The sequence below is a fragment of the Melitaea cinxia genome, chromosome 13 (genome assembly GCF_905220565.1).
Source record: "Melitaea cinxia chromosome 13, ilMelCinx1.1, whole genome shotgun sequence".
NCBI lineage: Eukaryota > Metazoa > Arthropoda > Insecta > Lepidoptera > Nymphalidae > Melitaea > Melitaea cinxia.
This window is the reverse complement of record NC_059406.1, coordinates 9,260,274-9,278,554: the sequence shown is the minus strand read 5'-3', so window position 1 is coordinate 9,278,554 and position 18,281 is coordinate 9,260,274. Positions and strand designations below refer to the sequence as shown.

General features: G+C 31.5%; 3 protein-coding genes across 3 annotated transcripts in view; 2 read left to right on the top strand and 1 right to left on the bottom strand.

Annotated features, from left to right (window-relative positions):
* Window positions 1-3,536: 3,536 nt before the first annotated feature.
* On the bottom strand, window positions 3,537-4,898 carry LOC123658812 (mitochondrial inner membrane protein OXA1L). The gene has a single exon (XM_045594111.1). The coding sequence runs from the start codon at window positions 4,788-4,790 to the stop codon at window positions 3,600-3,602; it is 1,191 nt and encodes a 396-aa protein (XP_045450067.1). The 5' UTR covers window positions 4,791-4,898; the 3' UTR covers window positions 3,537-3,599.
* A 2,202-nt stretch (window positions 4,899-7,100) lies between these two features.
* Window positions 7,101-9,187, top strand: LOC123658976 (U3 small nucleolar RNA-associated protein 15 homolog). Its single transcript, XM_045594265.1, has 4 exons — window positions 7,101-7,202; window positions 7,290-7,388; window positions 7,467-7,649; window positions 7,988-9,187. The coding sequence occupies exons 1-4, from the start codon at window positions 7,101-7,103 to the stop codon at window positions 9,167-9,169; spliced, it is 1,566 nt and encodes a 521-aa protein (XP_045450221.1). The 3' UTR covers window positions 9,170-9,187.
* Window positions 9,188-11,413: 2,226 nt separating this feature from the next.
* The window catches only part of LOC123658882 (DENN domain-containing protein Crag), a 51,348-nt gene continuing 44,480 nt past the window's right edge, over window positions 11,414-18,281 (top strand). Inside the window, exons 1-2 of the mRNA XM_045594173.1 lie at window positions 11,414-11,650; window positions 11,875-12,037. Of these exons, the coding sequence (XP_045450129.1) occupies window positions 11,911-12,037 (127 nt within the window). The 5' untranslated portion in view covers window positions 11,414-11,650; window positions 11,875-11,910. The remainder of the gene's footprint in view (window positions 11,651-11,874; window positions 12,038-18,281) is intronic.

The following is an 18,281-nucleotide window of genomic DNA, read 5'->3' as shown; positions in this document are numbered from 1 at the left end:
GGTGTGTGATCTCTGTGCCGCTATTTTCACTTTTAGGCGCTCGGATTCGCTCAGTGGCGGCTCACTGAGAACCGGCCTTATAACTGGGGACGATGGCTCAATCTCTGCTTTTAGGAAGCTCAGATACGCTACGTTACGATACGGATGACGCCGTCAAATATGCCAATAACGTCATTAACGCCGTTGAAATCTGCCCTTAGTGGACCTACGTTAATTTAAAAGAAAGGCTGGAGCCTAGTGCGGCAAGTTTTAGGGGGCGGCAAAAATTGCCTAAATTTTATTTTTGAAACATTATTGTATAGATCCATAAAATAAATGGGAATTTCCACAACCTTAGTACAATAATGGCTAACTAAGAATAAAGGTCTGGCGAAATAATCTCGACTAACACTTAGCCGTTTTGGATAGCTGTGACCACAACCTTTTTGAGGGTTGTAATGTACTCCTACTAGGAAATATGGTATCGAGTTTCAGAGGTCACTAGGGGCGGCAAAAATTTAATAGCCTACTGCCGGAAAATTTGTAAATCCGCCACTAGTCTTCAATGTTTTTAATTTCGACAGTAATTTTCTCTTCGTAATCACATAAAACATTTACTGCTAATCCTCAGAATTTAATTAGTTTTGAGGCTATTTCGGATTGGAGCGCGTTAATTTATTTATTTATTCTATTATTATAAGTTACCTAATAAAACGATATTTTCTCAAGAAATTAAAAAAAATTACAACAAACAAAAACAAAATTTAAATTTCATCGTTTAATAAAGCTTGGAGCGTAGCTTGTTTGAAATAAACAAAAACAGAAAAGTAAATCAATTATACTAGTATTGTGATTATAATGTCGGCGCAGCTGCGGAAACTCTGAGAAAGTAGGATTAAGTTCGAATCCTCGACAGGCAAAGATATATTATGGACCTTCTAAAGGTACCATTAACAATCCACTCGTTGAAACGACTGACAAAATGAAAAGTAACAAACATACTCATTTAATAAACGCATTTTTTTTTCGTAAAATGTTATATCTTATATTATACTATTAAACGAGCAATTCTTGTATATGTATATGAATTCATCCATATATAGAATCTGAATCTCGGAAACGGCTCCAATGATTTTCATAAAATTTAGTATGGGGGGATTTCGGGGGACATAAATAAATTTAGCTAGGATTCATTTTTAGAAAATGTCGTTTTATCCCTGTTTTTAGGCAATGAAAAAATGCCTACAATATCGTTGAATACGAAAGTAAATTTCGCACTTGTCAATAAAGTTGTAATAGCTCAGGTTACGATCCACCGAAAGTACCACGGTCCAAATCCTCATATTTTCGGATCGATTATTATTTTTTCTTTTTTTTCTAATTGCACTCGTTATTTTTTTATTTAAATAACCAGTTAATATTTTTTATTATTATGTCGGTAAAATAGAAAAATATTATTCATATTTTATCATTATTTTTTTTAATTATTTTTTATTTTTGATTTTATGTATTTATTTATATTTTTTATTATTGTCGGTATAAAAAAATATTATTCATATTTTTTTACATCACTAGGTCGGCAAACAAGCGTACGGCTCACCTGATGGTAAGAGATTACCGTAGCTTATAGACGCCTGCAACACCAAAAGCATCGCAAGCGCGGTGCCGAACCAATCCCTAATCCATCCCCCACGGGCTCTAGTCACCTTATTCACCAACAGGAACACAATACTGCTTGAAAACAGTATTATTTAGCTATGATCTTCTGTAAGGTCGAGGTACTACCCCAGTCAGGCTGCTCCATATTTTGAGCAGAAAATTCCTGCTGTGGCCTTACCTTAGTTATTTTATCAATATGTAATTCGTATTTAAATATAATTTCCAAAAAACACAAATTACTAAAAATACCGAGCTAATCTCGGTCACCCAGGTATATATTCTGATGTCATGTAGGTAGTGGCGTAGCGGGCGGGGGCCAAGGGGGTCATCATGCCCCCGGCGCTACTCACAAAGGGGCGCCAAATGGTCCTAAGAACAAAATATTCCTGGACATATTATATGGTTTTCGAAAAAGGGGGGAAGGCTAAAAACGTATCGTGCCCCGGGCGCGAGTTAAGCTCGCTACGCCACTGATACCTACCTAATATTTCTTTTTCACTTGTAGCATAGTTTTAAACATTTTAGGTAATTTTATAGGTATTCATACATACTTAAAACAAAACTTACTAGGTACGTACTTTATATATGCCTACTAACTGCTTAATATTAATGCCTATCGTTCATAGTAAATGTTTAACAGTCTGCGCAAAATTGCTCAACTTAAGATAAAAATACCTACCGTAATCATTTCTAAACAATGTTTGCAATATATCATGATATTCTTCGTCTTTCAACAACTCTACAAATTTGATTGCGTTCTAAGCATTCATCCTTTGAGATCTTTGCTTTGTTCAAACAGCTATGGCTTCCCTCTTTATTATTATTTCTGTCGAAAACATTCCAACAAACGTGCCGACTCTCAACGCTCCCAGTAACACAATACGTATATTTTTGGAGCTTTCCCATTTATGTTTCAATATTAAGTAAATTGTTTTTCGCGCCGGTCTTTATGTACCTACAGCGTAAATTAGTATTTGCTTTGTTTTGAAAACTTATATAGGAAGCCTGTTCTGGTTTTATTTGACGCTTGAGGAGATATGTTTTTACGATTTAATATGAACTCAAACGGCAAAAAAATAATCAACCTACAGTAAGTAATAAAAAATGTTAATTTGTTTGTTAAATCTAAAAAAAGTAGTCTATTTATACTGGTTTATTGTCAGATCGTTCACAAAAAAGAAAAAAGTGGATAAGAATGTCAATTTGAGTATTGTAATATGTCAAAAAGGGAAACGGACTCATAATTTTATTATTATTACCGGTAAATACACACCCTCTAGTAGCTTGTTACGGAACTAATGATCGACAACGATTATAAATTCGATTAGTCGATTTGGTTCTTCCAGAAAGTCACCGATGGCTTTTATTCATTATTTTATTATGGTAGAAACAAAAAATATTTATTATAAGAAAATGAAGAATTTTTCAGACTTCACAATAGGTTTCTTAGTTGGTTAGTTTCCTGACATAAAAAACAGCTTATTTCGTTAAGTGGTTTTCGGGTTATTTTGCTACCATCCATATATCCAAAATGTTGACATCCAATATTTACTGAATTTATTTCTTTTTAATGTAATAGTTTTGAAAAAAAGACATCAAATGATATTTAATTTATAGTTCAATGTGTATTGTATTAATGCATTGTTATAGAAATATGAGCAAAGCACGAGCAAAGCACAACCTCATCCAAGGCGTGCAACAGAAACGAAAATAAAATATAATATTTAACAGTCCATCAACAGCTATAAAAATATTATGAAGCTGCATACAAAATTCTAGGGGTGTTTTATATGCTATTTAATTATTAATTATATAGATAAAAAAACTACACATTCAAAAGATCTCTTAAAATAAAAATAATTTTTAAGACCACATAGAGGTGATACAATAAAGATACATTTAGATTATTAAAACAAAATTTATTACATTACTACAAACTAAAACTATATTTAATGTAACCATTATTTAGTTTTGGCCTCTATTTTTATTACTTTTGTAGGATCATATTTATAAGTTTTTTGTAAGGGCCCCTTTCCAGCTTTAGTGAAAATCATTTCATCAATTCTTTGCCTGTCCGCTAAATCTCTCGACAGCTTCATATTTGTCCACGATTCCTTTGCACCATCAACAAATCCCTTTTTCTTAATCGGTAAAGTTTCTGGACTGTGTTTAATAAGTTTAGGTATTTTGAAATATTCTCTTATAGCTGGTATCTTCAAGAAAGATACTTGACACAGAGAAATGAAGTTAGTTGAACACCAATAAACTAATATTGCTCCGGGGAAGTTTATTGTAAAAGGTATCATGACAAGTGGAATTGCTCTTAGGAAGTACCTCATCAAATGCATGTTTTGGGAATCAAGACGTCCACCATCCACGCCCACTTCAATTGTCGCCCACATCGTAAGACTTGTTATGACAGGTAAGATAAAGTACTGATCAGGTACAGTCAAATCTGTAAACCACCACAATCCTCCATATGTCATACTCTCTACAGGACAATTCGCCATACCTCTTAAGCCCATGAAAAATGAAATAAAAAGAGGAGCTTGTGCTAGGGGCACAAGAAGATTTTTTAAAGGACTTAAGCCTTTATCTTTCATAAATAGCACCATTTCTTGTCCATAACGAGCTGCATCCAATTGATTTCCAGTTTGTCTGGCTTGTGTCATTTTCATTTGGAGTAATTGTATTTCTGGTAAGTTGTTATTCATAATTGCAGTATTTCTTTGCGAAACAATAACAAGAGGAAACATAAGAACCCTCACTACTACAGTTCCAATCATGATGGCACCCCACCAAGGAACATCAAGTGAGATGTGTAGGTATTCTAAGCAGTTCTGTACAATCCCCACGGGCCCCCATCCTCCAAGACCAAGACTGGCAAAAGTAGGTTCGCCATTTGCAGCCAAAGTCTGAACGGCTTCTGTTAAATCGGAAATAGTCGACGGATCTGGTACCGGTGGCGGCTCTGGAATAGCATCAACTAAAGGTGTTGTTTTCCCAGCATCAGTACCAGAGGAAGCGAATCGCACAGAATTTGCTGAAGAGTAGAAGTAAAATACCTTTGCTTTTCTAACCTCAATGTTCTTTTCACAGAACATACTAATTACACCACTCCGCCGTCCATGTCTACTAAGTAATTTAAACATTATGTATATTAAATTGTCTGCAATGTTTAAAACAAATCTGAAATTACACAATAACCAGAATCAAAATTTCTTCAACGTGACATTTTTGACAGTAATATACTGACATTACACAGTAATGCTAATGTAGAAAATTAATAAATGGAATTATGAAACTGGTAAGAACCAAATTTCATAAACATTGAAAAATGACATAATTTTTAATTAATTCAAGTAAAAATTATATTACATGAATTGTTAGCTAAGTTAAAGCCATGGATTGTACCTGTTGCGCTGGCGGTTGCGGGTTCGATCCCCGCACATAACAAACATTTGTATTGGCCATACAGGTGTTTGCCGTGATCTGGGTGTTTGTGCAGTCCTTGTGGTTCTTCCCACCGTGCCTCGGAGAGCACGTTAAGCCGTCGGTCCCGGTTGTTATCATGTACACCTGATAGCGATCGTTACTCATACAGGGAATATATCCGCCAACCCGCATTGGAGCAGCGTGGTGGATTAAGCTCTGATCCTTCTCCTACATGAGGAAAGACAATAATAGGATATTACAGGCTGAAGCGTAGCTAAGTTAAAAAAGCCTTCGCGTAATAAGTCAAGTACGCTAAAAAATTATATTTAGAATGCTGACATTAGTTCAGTTTAATTCAGTCTTATTGCATAGTGCAGTAGGCCTCCGTAAGTTCGCGCCAAAAATGGCGTGAAATCATGTGTGTTGCCCATAGTCACCATGCTGGGCAGGTGGATTGGTGACCACAGGGCTTTCTTTGTCGCACCGAAGACGCTGCTGCCCATCTCCGGCCTGTGTATTTCAAAGCCAGCAGTTGGATGGTTATCCAGCCATCGGTCGGCTTTTTAAGTTCCAAGGTAGTAGTGGAAGTGTGTTATCCCTTAGTTGCCTCTTACGACACCAACGGGAAGAGAAGAGTCGACTATATTCTTTAATGCCGTAGCCACATAGACATAGACATTATACACACTTACACATTAAAAATATGAAATTATATATATAGCTGTCATTTTAATGGTGAACAAATTAACAGAAAACAAAGTTTGAGAGATTTGGGAGTCTACTTTGATCATTAAATGATACTATCACATCATATAGAAAATATACTAATGAAATCATATAAACACCTGGGATTTGTTTTTCGCGTGTGTAAACCGTTTACAAATATATCAGCTATTAAGTGTGTTTATTTTGCTTATGTACGGAGCATTTTGGAGTATGCTAGCCCTATATAGTCACCTCAATACCGCATTTATAAGAACCGCCTAGAACATATACATAAAAAAAATCATAAAACATTAAAACTTTTCAATGTCGTAAATTTTGTAAAAATTATGAAGATGGTTGCGCGGAACATGAAATACTTTCGTTGGAGCAGAGACGTATTCTTTTGGATATGGGTCTGCTCTATGACATTATAAATAGTAAGATTGATTGCCCACACCTAGTATCTAAAATAGGTTTTCGAACTCCTAATAAACGTATCCGTAATACATCTATGTTAAAAGTTCCTCAACATTATTCGAATTATATAAAAAACTCGCTGTTACTGAGACTCCCTCATACGTATAACACATTATTTAAAAACGTCGATATCTTCAAAAATTCTAAAAGGATATTCAAAGCCAATATAATAAAAATACGAGTCACCGTAACAATGTATAAACTATAAGTATAAATTATGTATCTGTATATGTATGACGTGTATGTTATTGTGTTATTTATATATGCTTCTTTTACTATGTTATTTATATATGTGTATTGCTAACTGTTAGTTCACTGTGTCTCAGCATCAAAATTGTCTTAAGCATTTTTTGTGTATCGGAATGTTCTGATTGTGACTGTTGTTTTCTTTATCTTTTTTGTCAACGATATCTCCATAATATCAATTTGTTAACCTTAGGGAAATCTGTTATTGGCTATATTATTTGTTATATGCTTTATAATAAGAATAGTATGCTATAAGCTGTTGGTTTTTTGAATAAAAAAAAAATAAAAATAAAAATGCTATACAGAGTATTCTTTTTACATAATTATATTAAATTACATTAAATAAATAACAAAACAGCTTCTAGCAATTAAAAAAATATATCAGTAAATTGAGACTACTACATTGCCTACTCTACAAGTCTACAGACCCATACAATTTTATAAATAATCTGTGGCTTATATTGCCCATGTGTTTGAACTTTGAAATGCTTTGAATGTCAATGTCACAATTTAAAAACAATGTGATCGCAATTGCAAGCTACCGAAAATTTCAATTAATTTTATTAATATTAAGTTGAAATAACTTTATTATATTAAAAATGGCTCATATTTCTTATCCGTTCAAAAAGACAAACAAAGCAGTTTACAAGAAACCAGCGTCTGTTTTAACAGAAGATGTAATTTACTGGAAGAAATTAGGGGTAAAAATAACTATAGCTTTCGTGTTGAAATTTGTCAGTAAATTGAATCTGTAAATAATTGTTATTTTATATTTCTTTATTTTACAGTTGCCTGTATTAGTTAAAGAATTTGGTGCTATAGACTACATAGATTTTAGCCCAGTGGAACCTTATTATTTCGCCGCAACGTGCTCTGTTCGAGTACAGGTAATATAAGTTCAATTAAATATTTGTGTATTGTAATTTTTTTAAAGTTTTAACCATTTTGTTTTTTTTTCGTTTTAGATCTACGATCCAATTACTAAAGTTGTAGCAAAAAATATTTCAAAATTCGTTGAAGCGGCTTACGGTGGCACATTTAGAAGAGATGGAAGACTTTTAGTAGCTGGGAGTGAAGAATCAGCAGTGAAGTTATTTGATGTTCAATCTAAAAATGTCCTTCGAGTCTTCAATGGACACACGGGACCTGTAAGTACATTGTTTTTTTTCCATTTGTAAGTATTTACATTAAAAATTGAAAAGTCCTACACAATAATGTCCCTTTATGCCTTACATTATCTCTGAAGAGAGCTGTTCTAACTGTTAAATCAATGTTTACCAAATATAGTTATGACCCACTATAAATGAACTCACTTTTATGTAAAAAAAATAAAATATATCAAAAACAGTCCTTTGGATCGAACACTACAATGCCACAGACAGACATTGGTGTCAAATCTATAACACCCCTCTTTTTGCATTAGGAATTAAAAATAAATTGTATAAATAAACTTGCAGTAATTATTATTATGTTTTAAAAATTTTAGGTCCACAGAACATTTTTCACAAGAGATCAAATCAAGGTCCTCAGTTTCTCTGATGACAAATCGGTTTGCTTATGGGATATTGCAACCGAAGAAAAAATAGCAAGCTTTTCAGAACACACAGATTATATTAGAGCAGGTGCTCCTAGTCCAATGACACCAGATATAATCCTATCTGGTAGCTATGATCATACAGTAAAACTGTATGACTGTAGATCCAATGAAACTACTCTAACAGTTAACCATGGTTGTCCAGTAGAATCAACTCTATTTCTCCCATCTGGAGGTATATTCATTAGTGCAGGAGGTACAGATATAAAAGTTTGGGATATATTTAATGGAGGAAAATTACTTGCAAATATTTCACAGCACCATAAAACCATAACTACATTAACATTGGCAAGTAACAACAGTAGACTTATGTCTGCCTCATTAGACAGACATGTAAAAATTTATGATTTATCTACTTTTAAAGTAGTGCACAATATTGATTTCCCAAATGCAGTACTCAGTATGGCTATATCAGAGCGTGATGACGTGCTAGCAGTTGGCATGATTGACGGAGTTATTTCTATTAGGAAAAGAGTACAACCAGCATCTTTATTGGAAGATAAAAAAGGTTTGTTTAAATTTGCCCCCGATCATGTTGAAACTGTCGATGTTGTGGTTACAAAACAGAAGGCAACCAAAGTTGCAGAGTTTGATAAGTTTTTGAGGAAAATGGAATTCACTAAAGCTCTATCTGTCGTACTCAAGAGCTATGTAGCTACGAAATTTCCAGAGAAAACAATTGCTTTAATACAAGAAATGCTTAGAAGGAAAGTTCTACATATGGCTATAAATGGATTATCTGAAAAAGATATAGGCCTGCTATTAAAATTCTTCAGGAAAAACCTTGGTGAAGCAAGATTTACAAGAATCGTTATTGATGCAGTGAATGTTTTTATTGATGTTTTTGAAAATAAAATAAAATTATTTTCCGAGCAAAATTTATGCCTTTATACATCATTAAAAGAGGACATTAGAGAAGAAATAGAAGTTTGTAAAAGAGTAAGTGAATTAGAAGGAGCAATAGGACTCCTATTTTCGGGTGCTCAAGTTAGCACTAGTATAGGAAATTTGGAAATGAATGACAATTTGGTACCTTCATCCAAGGCACAGAAAGATATTGTTATTGATGTGTGAATAAATAACTGTATAATAGTTATTGTATTTTATTTATTCTTAATATTCCACATCGGGCTTTTTAACTATTTTATTAATCTTTACATGCAGTATAACGTTCCAGTATATTCTTTCTCACTCACTTTTATACTGAGGATATATAGTAAAGTAAATCTGTCTTAAAATTAAAAATAAATTCTTTTATTTTACTATGACTAGAGAAAAATATAGGTATGACTTCCAATAGAAGGAGTTTCTCTATTCGATTGTATTTTTTTTTAGTATGTTTCCTCAGTACTTTGAGTGAATGGACAGATTTCGATGATTTTTTTTTTAATCGAAAGGTAGTGTGTATACATATAATCACGCCTAGAGGCCAGAGACCACTTCTTTCCACTTGCTACGATCCTTACATACTTCTTTCGCTTCGTCCACTTTCATCATTCCCTTCATACATGCTCTTCGGTTTAGGGCACTCTTCACCTGGCCTTTGCTGGAAATAATGTGTATTTACTTGACTACAACCTACGTTGTATTACTTCTCGATGTAATTGAAGTCGGTTTGTTTTGTTTGCGAACGAAGAATATATATATATATATATACTACAAATTATTAAATAGCATGATTATTAATTTATTTATAGGGTATTTAACTCTGTTCCTTCCAATGGGATTCTCTAGACGTTATAATATGTTTATAATGCCTTCTTCTATAGATGTTATAGATCGTGTTCAAGGAGAAAAAATATCCTACATTTTTTTTAATTTTAGTTTGTTTTTATATATGAGCTACTCAGACATGGTACTTCTGCATAACCATCCAACGAGTGTGTAAGCATGGCTATAGTTTACAATGAACCCTATAGAAAAAATCTCATAAGACATGAACAAATGCGAACTAAATTCTCATACCTAGTTATGAGAGTGTGTGAGATCTCATATACTCCTATAATTCTAATCTCAAGAACCGCGATAGCTAGACAGTTGATATTTTTACAAGTTATTTGTTTCTGTTGCCGCTATAACAACAAATACTAAAAACAAAATAAAATGAAAAACGCGATTTTGTGCTCGATTCCAATAAATGGTAGGCACTTAAAATATTCACAAAATACTTACTTGTATATATAAATAATAAAATTATAGTAAAAAAAATATTTAGGGGGGGGGCTCTCATACAACAAAAGTGATTTTTTTGCCGCTTTTTGTCCGATATTAAAATCAACACTAGGTAAACGCTTAAAAGCTTAAAAGTTTTATTTAACAATTAAATATTTTACAGAACATTTATTTATATTTAGTTTAATCAATGGTACGGAACCCTTCGTGCGTGAGTCCGACTCGCACTTGGCTGATTTTTTTTAGATGAGCTACTTTGGTAGACTCATTTATTTCGTGACCATGTAAACACCCCTTTAAAAGGAAAATTATTAGAAACTGACGAATACATCACTCTAAAGAACTGTGTACCTATATTTTACCTCGTAGAATGTTATTTATTCCCTGTGGAAAAAATGGCCTGGTGACAAAAGACGGACGGACGGACGGACAGTGAAGACGAAACCCTAAAATGAGCTAGTTTTTTGTTGTTGTTATTTCTATCTTACTCTATTATATATACATATATGTGTGTGTATATATATATATATATATATATATATATATATATATATATTTTATTCAATTTGAATATCAACAAAATGCTTCTTGACAGTTTTTTTTAAACAGAGAAAGAGATTGTACACGTCTACTAATATGCGAAGGTACAGAATTCCAAAGTCGAGAAGCTTGAACACTGAAAGATTTACTGAGATTATGTATGAAATAAATAAATAAATTTTACGTATATGTTATAATGACTAAGCACGACTACACCAAGATGTTTTAAATTTTCTGAGCTATTCAATTTCAGCTTATTATTCCCGTTTAAGGCTGCGGGCTATGTCTATGTCAGCTGTGTATACTGCATTGATATAATAAATCTATATTCCTTGAAGTACGAGGATGGTTCTTACGGAGAGAAAAATTCAAAAAAAAAATTAAATTTCCTGAAAAAGTCTAAAAACAACACTTTTCTATACTCCCATACAAAAGATTTGTGATAATACTTAAAAGTCAATTTGAACTTTAATACCATACGATAAAGTTTGTGTTAGGCGATACGAAGTTCGCCGGATCAGCTAGTAATAAATATAAATCATAACTTCGATGAATTTACAAGGTTAGATTTATTATCTGTGAGTACAATTGTAATCTGTGATTTTGTTTTGGCAGTTGACACTTGCGTATGATAATCTGTGGATAAATAATGTGATTTGTGATTGTGGATGTGAAGTACGTAACTTGCATAAGATTTAAGTCCTACATAAATCGTTTTAAACTATAAAATGACTTTTTCGTTAAGCTTTAATTACAAAGTTCTTAAATATGTGATGAACTAATAAACGTTACAGTGATTATGCGTCGTTCGCTTGTATACTTCGTTATCTGTACCAATAATTTGTAAGTTGACTTTCAAAGGTTCATGTTTTTCAATATCTTATTTTATTTAATGATATAATTAGTTTCGATGTGTTATATCATGATATATAAATGGCTGTAATAATTATTTAATAAAAATTCATTTAGCTAGTTCTTATTTGATGTTATAGAAAAGTTAAATTAAATTAAATAAAAGCCTTTAAAAAGAACTTGAATTATTTTTAATTTTTTTTTCTATTTCGTAGGTAAATATAGCAAGAGTAAAATAAAAAATAAAAATAATGGACGAACGAAGAGTGGCTGACTACTTCGTAGTAGCTGGGTTGCCTGAACAACCAGAAGTGCTTGATGACTCTGACTCTGGCCATTTGAAAGGCTATAGTACAAAAGCTCCAATAACTGACATAGGTAAGAATATAGCTTTGGATATAACATTTACGTCAACTATTTTAAATCACAGAATAATTAAATGTTCAATTAATATAAAAATACAGCAATAAAAGAAGGTATCAACTACATTTAAATAAAGGTATATAAAAAAGTGTCATCCATCTTATTATGTTTTATACCAATGATTAACTCAATAAATAAGGAAGGAACTAATTAATTAGATGTCATGTGCATAATTTATTTTGGAGGCCACAATCTGATGGTTGTGAACCTAGGCTATAGTGATTCCACTCAAGCCATCACATTGTCATGCATAATAATATTCATTCATTGTGGATTAAGGTTATGTGGTACCTTATGTTAATGTTTTTTGTACTTAATGAGTACTATATTTATTGATTTATTTTGAAACACTATATAAAAATTAATAATAGAAAATGTTAAAAGTTCCTTCCCAATATAGGCAAATACAACAATATTGTTACTTATAAACAAAAGAAAAAAATTTAATCTTGGTATCAACCAACTCTCCATATACAATACTATACAACATTCTCTACATATTTCCAAGAATTACTTTCAAAATAAAAAAAGAATATTTTTATCAATTATAAAGTTACCTTATTCATAAATAATATTTATTTATTTACATTCAACAGTGAGATTGGATAAAATATAAATTGATAAACCAATATTCTAATTAGAAGTATGCACTGAGAATTGCTTGATAATATTTTGATAATCAAAAAACACTTATTAGATTATCATTTATTTAAGAATTATTATCAATTCAAAAATATACTATTTTTTATATACCCTTATTTTTAAAAAAAATTTTTTAAATGTCATTTAGAAAATTCTTAGACTTGGATGAATTGTTTCCAATAATGCCAAAACCATTCGTAAAAATTTAGGGAATTTTGATAGCAGAATCAATGTTAGTTTTGACTATATATATGAATTATATTTATCAATAATGAATATTCGGTTATATCAAGTTTTTTGTTTGTATGACTATACAGAGCTTAAATAATAGCATATGTGTGGTGTGTATAAGTTCTTACAATATGGTTTAATGTTTGTATGGAATGCAAGCAGCGGGGTAATAGCAGAGTAATATGATGCTTGACCACATCCATGTTGCATAGTGTTACATGATCACTGGAAGCAAACCACGACTCATTTTTTAATTATATTATGATATTCATTTGCATTATACTGTATTTTTACGATTTTTTTTTAAATTGTTATAAGAATAATATAATTGTGTCACTTGTGATAAAATTAAAAAATACTAATTTTGATTTGAATCAGCCTATAACATCCCATTAAGAATTGTATAAATAAAACTGACCTGTAATGGGAGTAAATAATGATGCCCTTATTGTACAAACGAAGAGAACTAAAGGGATACTAGTAATATATACTTATAAAAAAAATGCAAGTATTTATTATCTTATTAATTTTTGAAAATTTGGTTTATATGTACAATAATTAGTTGTTAAATTATATTAGTAGTATCCTTTTAAACATAATAATAAACATTTGAATATCATTTAACTTTTATTGAACTTACAAGCCATTTCATGTGCAATGTTAAAATTTTGTATTTGAAATTGTTGTAATCATTATATACGGATGTTTTTATCAGTAATACATAATATAAGTTCCTACGAAAGAGTATTTAAAAATAAAAATGAATTATTTATTGCCACTCCAAAAGTATTAAAATAAATTATAACACTAAGAGAATAGCAAAAAGTTACTACTGATTATTTCTATATTCTGTGTAAGCTTTTATTTGTACTATTATGTATGTATAAATATGTACAATATGTACAACCTATTTAAAAAGCAAATTCTTTTTTAAGTACTCTAATTTTCTTTTATTAAAGCTTTCACGATCATTTATACTGAAAAAAATAAATTAATAATTAACCCTGACCATGACTCTTACAATCATGCAATAAACCTGGAACTTAAAAGTAGCAATAACAAATTTAAAAATATACTGTTTTACGCTTCAATAATATTTTTATACAAAATGATTTATTTCTGTAATCTTTATGAACCCTACCCATGACACACATGAACTAGACCAAGTTCGTATTGCAAGAAAACTAAATTGTAGGTGAATTGATAAGATTAAAATTGATTAGATATTTATTTAACAGTACTTAACTGTTTCATTTAAAATACAAGTTAAGAGATACTAAAAGATGTGCAAAATTATCAAAAATTAACAATTTAAACTATTGAAGTTCTTTGATCTGTTCTGGGTCTGTTTCACCAGTCACCATGCTATATGCTTTTAACCGACTTCAAAAAAGGAAGAGGTTTCTCAATTCGACCATATATATTTTGTGTGGTCGTGGATGTCTTTGTTGTTTATAAAAGATGATGATGATGTTTTGCTGATTGTATGAAGAAACCTGATGATGGCATCCCAGAGAAATCGCGGTAAACCTTCGAAAGTCGTAGTGGCACTAGTGCGTTTGTTAATTTGTTTCGACTGTTATATTATTTGTCGATGTAATTGAAGTCGTTTTTTTTTTCGTTTTCTAGCAAGAAAGCAAACACAATTATTGGTCTTGACTTTTATGTATTTAATTTGTTTCTCATTTAATATTTACTGAAATACTTAAGTATAAATAGAGTCAGTATTCCTTACTGTGTAGTTAATATTATCTCAATTGCGCAATTAATTTCAAGATAAAGTCGAAATAATTACAAAAATTTGCAAAACATTTCGTAGTATTTTAACGATAATACTTTTACCTCTATATTTGAAAAATTGTTAATTTATACATCAATCGTATTTAATAATATATTCATTTAGTAACGTAAGGTGTTAGTTATTTTCTTGTAAATATTATAGTGATATATTTTCGATCACTATTCAGCCTGTAACATCTTACTGCTGTTTAACGTAAATCAAAATTTTTTAATTTTTTAACAGTTAAGTCGTATTATTTTATTGCTGTCAGCTACAGACTACCATTATATTATTATGTGAATATCGATCTAGTCTTTGGTATTCCTCCATTTATCAGTAGTTAAAAGTAAGTTTTATAAAATAAAAGGCGCTATCTAATATATACATATATATAGGCGTTATCTAAAAAAGATTAAATCGAATGAATTAAATAAGAGCTATGCGTTTTTGTAAAACTAGGACACTAGGATGTAGCGAAGATTTCTCATAAACAAATGTTGATGTTTAATTTTGCTGCTCTGGTCCTATAGTTCTTACAGTCGTAGCCTACAGCTTTTCTTTATAAACAAGCTAACAAAATTACAGTTTAATATAGATTTATTTACTCACTAGTAATCGCGTTCATATAGTATATAAATCATATAAAAGCAAAGTTTTTCCTATTATATACATTGTTGTAGAAGAACTTAGCGACTTCATTCGCAACTATACGATTTGAATTTCATTCCCTTTCTCAAGAAAATCAAAATGAATAACAAGATAAAATGCACCCAGTGTGCTCGTAGTATGAATTCAAAATCTAACAAGTTACATTTACAACTATTTTCGTCACGATGCGCGGCTTAGATATAGACAGAAAAATCACTTACCAAAAAACGAAAATTACCCAAAAAAATTTAACCATACTTAAAAATCTGTTACAGTTTAATTTTTAGTATAGATGTTCTCTTTTAAATTCAAATTGTAAAAGTGCAATAGTTTAGTAGATACATTGAAACAATCTGCCTACCTACTCACTTTAAATTTTTACATAATTTATTTTGTTTATTTATAGTATAGCGACCGCGTCAAAAATTCTTTGCATTACGTATTTTTTTGCAGGTACCTTCACCAACTCATTTAAACCAAAACGCGACAAGCGTATAATATATTGTATGTCATCATAAAAAAAATTGAAAATATTTATAGTTTATGATAATAAAATAAAACTATCAACTATCCTTAATTGATCAATAAAAATGAATTGGGTTGTTTGAGTCCTTAAAAACGCCTCATTCAAGTGGACGAACCAAGAACGCGTCGTTAATGTCGTGGTCATATCAGATTAAATAATGAATATACTGTGACATATTTAATTTTGTTTACAATATCTACCCACAATACTATCCCAAATCATTAAACTTATCATTTTAGATTACTAAACAAGAGACAAACAAAAAATTTCGCGCTGATCGTGTAATAGCAAAATAATATGGTCTTCAATATCTACGATTTTATTTTTGTGTTACCCACACATTAGGAATTCTAAACATTTTGAATATCATATCAAAAATTGACCGCTCCAGCGGGGTTCGAACCCGCGTCTCCGACTGACCGTGTCGGACACGAACACTACCGAACTAATTTTTATCAAATTTTGTAAGCATCTGTAATTTGATCCAACTTGGGAGATAGGGTAGTTTTTATCTCAATTGGACTCGGTAGGTGGCGCTGCTATCGGTATGTAAGCAATCCAATTTGGTAGCTGTTTTCCGGGCAGGACAACGTCTGCCGGATCCGCTAGTAGTATATGGCAAAACAACGTTTGCTGGGTCAGCTACTATTTTTTCTAAATAAGTAATAGTAAAGTAGCTCGTCTATTTAAATAAAGTCAAATTTAAAAATGGGCTAGGAATTTTTATTAAAGTGGAACATGATCTATAACACCTTACAGAACCTCCCATTTAAAGAAACGCAGTTAAGAGTCGAACAACCTGTATATACAAGCAATTACATAACTGACCTTAAAATGAAATGGTAAAGAATTGTTTAATATAAATAATAAATTGTAAGTAAACATTTATTCCGGAAGTATAAACTTCAGATAAGGTAATTCCTTTAAAGAGACATGTATATTGGCTTACATTGCCTTATGGAGCACTCTAGGTCACCTGACGACCTTTTCGCAACAGATGAACCAGACGTAAAAATAAAAAACAAAAACTTGTGTGGCTAGTTTACAGTTGCGAGCGGTTAGACTTAAGTGTCAGTACGCACTATCGAACATACTGCGATGAGATTGACCGCAAATAATGTGCATTGCTCCTCTAAATTAATATTTTCTAGTACTTTGAACTTTGATAACTCTTTAAAATTATGAAATGAAAAAATATTTATTGACGTACCGTGGTAAAGCTCTATATTAAGAACCATCGAATTTTAGGATTTTGGGGGGGAGGGGGATTGTGATACCTTCGGTATAGTTCGCGTCATGTAAAAATGTAAAAAGAACGCTGGCCTTGAAGCTGCGCAGAAGCGATTTATCGGTCTATTTGGTGGTATGGGGTAGCGGACGGGAGTGTTTATCACGTGTCGCATGCTTGCCGGTGTGCTATTGGTTGGACAGTTCGACGTCGACTCAAAATATTATCGCGCACAAAGGTTTTAAATTACGAAATAGTTTTACTAGTGAGAAAAATTATTTATAATATATAATTCGCGACATTTAAAAAAAACGCTGGTTGTCAAAATGCGCAAAGGCGATTTACAGTGTTGCCAACTCTTGAAAAAACTTTTTACTACTGTCCATATTTTGGAACACTCTTATTTGGTAAACAAACCACTGTCAACCGTAATTCACGTTTTTTCCGCATTTATCACTCACTTTCACAACACATTAACATACGGACACTTGTAAAACTCCATTTACTATTTATTTCACTAAAAAACAAATATCAATTTATCATTTTAAACACATAAAAACTATTAAGATACGAATATCGAGAGTACAGATAATTAATATTTTTGAATACGACATTTCAATAACTAAAAAATTTGTTATTGCTTTTGTTTAAAAAAAAGTTGTAATTTTGTAAAGTGATAATTATTATACTTATTTAGTCCGAATTATTCGCACTGTTATTTCTAGTATTTTTTAATGTGCCTACCAATAACCATTATACGAAGCCGCGAGTGAAAGCCTAATTAAATAATAAAACAGTAGTACTTTTGTGCGCGAGTATACCTATGCGCAAACGCACCCCCTCCAGTTTCTTTCAGCGTTCTTTTGACATGACGCGAACTATACCACTGCCACCCTTCGGAACCCCATGGTTATGGAGATATCCATGGTTAAAGTTTTGAGATTAGAAGAAGAATTCCGCAGCTTTCGCACGTTATTTTCACATTTCACACCTTATTTTAACCTTTTCAGACGTCATTTTACCAAACGATACAACTGATGTTTAACGACTGAGAGATAGATGCTATAAAAAAATGGCGCGCCACTTATCGTTTCGCTCCAAAACAATGTAAGCATAAATGCATTGTTTTTGTCTAAATAACTAT

What these genes read in the sequence shown, in the direction of transcription:
- LOC123658812 (XM_045594111.1), bottom strand. Translation starts at nt 4,790, where the DNA reads ATGTTTAAATTACTTAGTAGACATGGACGGCGGAGTGGTGTAATTAGT.
- LOC123658976 (XM_045594265.1), top strand. Translation starts at nt 7,101, where the DNA reads ATGGCTCATATTTCTTATCCGTTCAAAAAGACAAACAAAGCAGTTTAC. An exon ending in TTTACTGGAAGAAATTAGGG is followed by an intron (nt 7,203 to 7,289) that starts GTAAAAATAACT and finishes TTTATTTTACAG; the next exon opens with TTGCCTGTATTAGTTAAAGA. An exon ending in TCAATGGACACACGGGACCT is followed by an intron (nt 7,650 to 7,987) that starts GTAAGTACATTG and finishes TAAAAATTTTAG; the next exon opens with GTCCACAGAACATTTTTCAC.